At 41.2% G+C, this 7,280-nt stretch overlaps 1 protein-coding gene across 3 annotated transcripts; it reads left to right on the top strand.

The window, feature by feature from the left end:
- Positions 1–232: 232 nt before the first annotated feature.
- On the top strand, positions 233–7,008 carry Cul3 (cullin 3). 3 transcript variants are annotated; one of them, XM_065307093.1, is made up of 6 exons: positions 233–1,412; positions 3,083–3,463; positions 3,519–4,126; positions 4,180–4,504; positions 4,575–4,807; positions 4,948–7,008. In XM_065307093.1, exons 1-6 carry the CDS (start codon positions 1,194–1,196, stop codon positions 5,648–5,650), a joined length of 2,469 nt encoding a protein of 822 aa, XP_065163165.1. In that variant the 5' UTR covers positions 233–1,193; the 3' UTR covers positions 5,651–7,008. The 3 variants fall into 3 exon arrangements, with proteins under 3 accessions (XP_065163165.1, XP_065163167.1, XP_065163166.1); XM_065307095.1 differs by lacking the exon at positions 233–1,412 and adding an exon at positions 2,687–2,974; XM_065307094.1 differs by lacking the exon at positions 233–1,412 and adding an exon at positions 2,687–2,980.
- Positions 7,009–7,280: the final 272 nt, after the last annotated feature.

The following is a 7,280-nucleotide window of genomic DNA, read 5'->3' as shown; positions in this document are numbered from 1 at the left end:
AAGACAAATTATATATACAATCTTCCATATTTCCATTCAGGGAAATAAAATGTATATTCGTCTATGGTTACAGGCAACCAAGTATACACTGAGTAGTAATAACAGTTGTCTATATTAGAGACCAGTGTTTGATAAATTTCTGTTGGCCTGAGAGTTAAGTTCTAAGTGACGAACAGTAGATGGCAAAACGTTAGTTTTGCCGTTTTCTGCTGTTGTCCAACATTTGACAGCTCGAACAGCTGAAGTTGCTGTGCATCACTGTTCTCGCCAAGATCGCCACTCGTTGAGCACTGTTCAGTGCCGTTTTCGTCCGCATAACAGAAATCGGGGCCGTAGTGCCGCAGTATTCGCCGCGTGCGTTACCAAGCGAAGAAAGTATACACGACGACGATGCAAGAAAAAGAAAGTGTGGAGAGCGGCCGCGAGGCAACAACGTACTAGGACTGTGCGCCCGTCGATTGTTTCTCGAGAGCGGGGCCCAGCCGCTCGCTTCTTGCGCGATTGCCCGAGGTGCCCGTGCGCCCACCGCCAGCCGACTATCGGAAAAGCGCCAGCCGCGTCGAGAAACGAGAGAATCTCATACACGAACACCGTTGTATTTATCACCAGGAAGCAACAACGACGTCCATCAAAGTGTAGATCGTCGAAAAAAAACAAAACAGGACGCCGATCGCCATCGCGGTGTAAAGTGACCCTGAGGAGCGAGGAGAATCCGAGCGCTTCCTTCGTTCTCGCGTCGTGTATGCGAATGTAGGCCCCCGAAATCGCCGAAAATCGCTACGATACAAAATCGCTGATTGTCGCGACTCGCCCGCGGAACGTCCCTCTGCTTGTGTGTGCGTGCGTGTGTGCAACGCTCGTCGCTTGTTTCGAGTGGTGAGAAACGGTGGCGAAACAGCAATCGCGCGAGCGAATCGCACAAAAGGATCGTCGCCTGTGCGCGACGTCGACGCCGTCATCACAGCCGCTAGCAGGAGGCTATTCGAGTAATTCGTGTCCGCACACGTCCGAACGACGTTCATTGTGTTTGTGCGCGCTTTGCGTGAGTGAGTAAAAAGGAGAGCACGACGATGGTCCCGATTGTCGCAAGTAACTTGCGCGCGGAGGACCGCCGTCGATGATATCCACGAATAATGAGAACTGATTGAGTTCGGTGGTCGCGATCCGAGATATCTTCTCCGCACGCGAGTTTTATGTGTTCGGAGTGCCCCTGGCCGAGAGCGCAAATCGTTTTCCGATCGGTGCGGAACAGCATTCGAGATCGTCCCGTCCGGCTGAGCAGGGCGCTGGAAGCGGCGCGCCGCTATCTCCTGCACACGGTGTACTCGTCAGCGAGCAACGGCGCCAAGATGATGAAAAACGGCTCGATGACCCGCGGAAAGGAGGGCAAGATGAGGATCCGTGCCTTTCCCGTGAGTATCTTTTGTTGTTTGCGCATGCGTCATCAATTTCACTTTTTACACGCGCTGTCTGTGCATCAATTTCACTCGTTATTTTTTGGGGACTTTTAAGCAGGTAATCACTGAGAGTGTCGTTTGGAGGAGACGAACACAACTCTGCTAACTATTCTAGTCAATGTCAATCGTCATGATATGTGACTACTATGTGTGTAGTCGAGTACGGATGGAAACGTGTTTGTTGTTATGCATTGTCATGCATTACTTAAGTTTAGTAACGTGTTTCTACACATACTAAGTAGCATGCGAGATTATTTTTTTTATTTTTTGTCATTATATCGACTAAATATGGCTAGCCTATATTACAATGTTTAACACCTTAAAATAATCTGATTGGAAATTGATACAGAAACAATAATAGCTCACAATATCCCTCAATGTATTAAATTCAAATGCTATTTCAACGCCTCGATTTCCAAAATCTATTTTTTTACTTAATCAGCCCGTATACATATTGATAAGGATAAATTGCACAAATGTACAATTTTATTTAAATTATTATTGCAAATGGTATATTTCTCAATCATTGTTTCGGTTCTAACTTCGTCATCTGTGATGAGTACCTATATCATGAATAAGTGTAATTTGTTACACTTACTGAAAAAGGTTTAATGTTTAGTTGTACACTTTGTAATATCAGTTGAATTAGATTTATCGGACATGCATGATATTCTTGGAAAAATAATCATATTAATAAATGCTCAATCAAGTCTTTGTGCTATGATACGGCTCATCGCATTTTATTTTATATCGTGCATTGTATATTGTACAATATAGTTTGATTGTTTTTATGTGACACCTGTATTACATCCATATAGTATTCTTATATACTTATGACCCTCGTTGCAATATAAACAATACATTTGGATACACCACCTTTTATAACGTGTTGTTTTTCGGTTCATAAATTTAAAATGTTATTATAAATTGTATGTTACACTTCTTGGGGTTAGTTTACATAGGCTATTAGAGAATTATCATAAATATAGTTTTATATCTTGACATGGATTTGTTTAAATTATGACTTTTTTATGATTTTATAAAATTTTTGACAGTGCATATTCCAATACGAGTAAGAGTATCTCCACAATATAAATATTAGTTTTGTCAACGGGCTAGCTTATACGAACAGGTTGATTAGAAGCTTTATGTAATATTCTGCATTATTGCAAATGTAATTTGCGATTTGTACTAATCAAGAGTCCACTGATTTTTGAATAATGTCAATTTGTCTGTCTGTCACATTATACCGCACAAAATTCCCAGTTTAAACATTAAATATACACCAACACCATTCAAACCAGCAAACGCACTTTTACATCTTTTGCAATCCATTTCATATACACAGTTTAACATCGGTTTCGTGGCGTTGCCTGTCGCAGTGCACTCCGGGAACCAATGAGCCTGCTTAAATGTTCAAGCCGCGTCATATGAATGCGAATAATCCGTCCTCTTCCGGGGGCGGTCGCGGCGGACATGTAGGCAGTATCAATGGCGGGTGGAATGCACCAGGCGATGTAATAGTAATATACAGTCCAATAAAACAAACGAATGCTTATTATATAAACGATAAGTCGTGTTATTTCATGTGCGAGGGGTTTTCAATGGAATCGGGTTTCTTGCAGATGACTATGGATGAGAAATACGTGGACAGTATATGGGCGCACTTGAAGAACGCCATCCAGGAGATTCAGAAGAAGAATAACTCGGGCCTCAGCTTTGAAGAGCTGTATCGCAATGCATACACCATGGTGTTGCACAAGCACGGCGAACGGCTATACGTGGGGCTCAAGGATGTTGTCACACAGCACCTGGAGACGGTGCGCAAGGAGGTCCGCGAGTCGCTCAACAACAACTTCCTTATGACGCTGAACGCCGCGTGGACAGACCATCAGACATCGATGGTGATGATACGCGACATTCTCATGTACATGGACCGCGTCTACGTACAGCAGAACGATGTAGATAACGTTTACAACTTAGGACTTATTATATTCAGGGATCAGGTATGTGTGCTGGTCAAAATTTTATAAAGATTAGTAAGTAAATATTTGTTCGCAGGTTGTTAGGTTCGATTGTATCCGCGATCACTTGAAGGACACTCTTCTCAATATGGTGATGCGCGAAAGAAAGGGTGAGAAAGTCGATAGAATCTCAATCAAAAACGCCTGCCAAATGCTAATGGTGCTCGGCATCAATAAGCGAACGATATATGAGGAAGATTTTGAGGCGCCTTTCCTCCAGCAGTCCGCTGAATTCTACAAGGTTGAAAGCCAGAAGTTCCTCGCCGAAAACAGCGCCTCGGTGTACATAAAGAAGGTGGAGGCGCGTATCAACGAGGAATCGGAACGCGCAAAGCACTATCTGGACGATTCCACCGAGAAGAATATCGTAGAAGTTGTCGAAAAAGAGTTGATCAAGGAACACATGAAAACGATTGTCGAAATGGAGAACTCGGGAGTGGTACACATGCTGAAAAATCAGAAGACAGAGCATCTAGCGTGCATGTACAAGCTCTTCAGTCGTGTTATCGATGGTCTCAAGACAATGGCCGATTGCGTCTCACACTATTTGCGTGAGCAGGGCAAAGCGCTCGTCCAAGAGGAGGAGCATCAAGTATCAACCAATGCTATTACGTTTGTGCAATCACTTTTAGATCTTAAAGACAGGTCAGGACATTATTCAAATTGAGGAACAAATTATTAAGTTTTTAATGTTACAGGTTTGATCACTTCCTAGTAAATTCATTTTCCAATGACAAAATATTCAAGCAAATGATAGCGTCGGACTTCGAACACTTCCTCAACTTGAATCCGAAGAGTCCCGAATATTTATCGCTCTTCATCGACGATAAACTAAAGAAGGGCGTAAAGGGCATGTCCGAGCAGGAAATTGAATTAGTGTTGGACAAGTCGATGGTTTTATTCAGATTCCTACAGGAAAAGGACGTCTTTGAGCGTTACTACAAGCAGCATTTGGCCAAACGTTTGTTGCTGAACAAGAGTGTCAGCGACGATTGGGAAAAGAACATGATCTCAAAACTAAAAGTAAGTCATTGTATAATTAATTTATTCCATCATGCTAAGGTGTTATTCACTTGGGTTTCTATCACTTCAGACGGAATGCGGTTGTCAATTCACGTCGAAGTTGGAGGGTATGTTCAAGGACATGACTGTATCGAACACGATAATGGACGAATTTAAGGAGCACGTCCTCAAGAACGAAACATATTTGGGGGGTGTCGATTTGTTCATGCGTGTTCTGACTACGGGCTTTTGGCCCACACAGAGCGCGACGCCCAAGTGCCACATACCAGCCACACCATTGGCAGCCTTCGAATCCTTCCGTAGGCAAGTATTACACGACGAAACTATTGAGAATAATTAACAGAACTTGTTAATTACCAATTAGCTTCTCTATTTATTGTCTGAATTATTATTATTTTAAACTGAGTTTCCCATTCTAAATAGTTTTGCTGGCGGTGTTTCAGGTTTTATTTAGGTAAACATAGCGGTAGACAGTTAACATTGCAGCCGCAATTAGGCAACGCGGACCTCAACGCCATTTTCTACGGCCCGAAGAAGGACGACAGCGACAAGGACGGCGCATGCTCGTCCTCAACGTCGATTGTAGGATCGCGCGCTGGCCCACGTAAACACATTATCCAGGTGTCCACATACCAAATGGTGGTGTTGATGCTGTTCAATAACCATGACAAGCTCACGTATGAGGAGATCCAAAACGAGACGGACATCCCAGAACGCGACCTCATCCGCGCGCTTCAGTCGCTTGCGATGGGCAAAGCGACACAACGCATCCTCCTCAAGAACCCTAAGACTAAGGAGATCGAGCCGACGCATGAATTCCTTGTAAATGACTCATTTACTTCTAAGTTACATCGTGTTAAAATCCAGACAGTAGCGGCGAAGGGTGAGAGCGAACCAGAGCGTCGCGAGACGCGAAACAAAGTCGACGAGGACCGCAAGCACGAAATCGAGGCAGCAATTGTGCGCATTATGAAGTCACGCAAGCGCATGCCGCACAATCTCCTCATCACCGAAGTCACCGAGCAGCTGAAGAGCCGCTTCCTGCCGTCGCCGGTGATAATCAAAAAACGCATTGAGGGCCTCATCGAGCGTGAGTACCTAGCGCGCACGCCCGAGGACAGGAAAATGTACACGTACGTCGCCTAAGATGGCGGCACGCGCGGCAGTGAGTGGATGACAGGACGGCAATGTGCATAACACGCTAACAGAGCTAAGAAACTAGTTTTAGAAAACGTAAAATTTCTACAAGATCTTAAACGCGAGGAATTTAAAAACGAAATGCCATCTATCCTGTAGACAACCAAAACTTTCGACAGATGTGATTAATACTTTGATTGCAACGCGGCATTACTATTGTTTCCTTACTTTGTCAACTTCCATACATCAATCGAGACCATAAACCATTAACGAAAAGGAAATTTTGTTTGGATTACTTGAAGAGTTATGTTAATGTAACTTAGCGTGTTATTTTTGTACGAGCATAACTCTATGCGACACAGTTACTAGTGTGTTTGAACAGCAACAAATAAATTTTGCGGATCGACATGAAACCTCATCTACTCTTTGTCTACGTCAATTTGTTTGCAATTGATTGTTTAATAACTTGGAATTATTTTAGATTTATTTTGCAATACCACACCAATAATTTTTAATATAAGTTAATGATAGTCATGGTCGTACTTGCGTGCATCATGCATCTCGATAAATGATCACAGTTTAATTGAATATTATATAAATATCTCTCTAATATTTAGAATATACAAGAAATTGTTTCATTATTTTGTCAAATTCTTGTCATCAATCAACTGGAACAGAATTCTAATCGCAGAATGACAAATTAGAGGAGAGGATGTTTTATGTTAGCTGCTATGTCTGATCGCAATCAAGTAGTGTCATGAATTCCTAACTTTTAAAAATTAATTTCATAAATTTGAATATCCCAGCAGTTTGGATAGTTAATGTGCAGCTTCTTATTTCAAACAATTGAAACATTTTATACGCAAATGAATCAAAAGCTAAAAATTGAAATGTATCTCTCTCGTCGCGCACAACTGTATTTTTTACAAGTTTATCACGAAATTCAATTGATAGAGCGGGTCAACTGATATTCACTTCGTTGTTTGCGCATCGATCTTCACGCTGGACACATGTTGGACGCCCCATGCCGAACCGATTCAAATTGTTAAACATCAATATGAACATTTTTTTATACGTATAAGTAGCTAACATAAAATATAATTCAAATAAAAATAAACTACGAAAGATAATGATATTACAGAATGTTCTTTATCTTGTAAGGATTGTAAATATTAATGATACTTGTAATTGCTACAATTGAAGAAGATTTATGATAGCGAGGTGGAAATCGTGGGAAGCGATCCGAAAGAATTCGACATCTAATACTATTAGACGACTATGATAATGATGATTATGATTATGGAATGAAAGTTCAATTTATAACAAATGTAAAATATTTCAACACTTTTAAAGCAGCTCAGACCGACTCTTGTTTGTTTCGCTACTCCTTGAATACTTGAACCCGTTACTTTAGTGAATTTTAATTCAGTGAAATCATTTGAGAAAATATATAAATACATTCATATCAATTTTAAGTGTTCACAAATTCTATCCTCACATTAACTTTTAAAATTTGGTTTTGCATTCTCAATTTGTTTTAAAATAGGAAGTAAGTTTGGTTGCCTGCAGTACTTATATTGACAATTATAATTAAATAATTGTAATAATTTTACATTAGAATTTATGGAATTTATGGACT

Source organism: Atheta coriaria, unplaced genomic scaffold (genome assembly GCF_025399875.1).
Source record: "Atheta coriaria isolate IRGN ID8LTWV9N9 unplaced genomic scaffold, Caltech_Dcor_3.1 hic_scaffold_7_pilon, whole genome shotgun sequence".
Lineage (NCBI taxonomy): Eukaryota > Metazoa > Arthropoda > Insecta > Coleoptera > Staphylinidae > Dalotia > Dalotia coriaria.
This window is presented reverse-complemented; position numbering and strand designations above follow the sequence as displayed.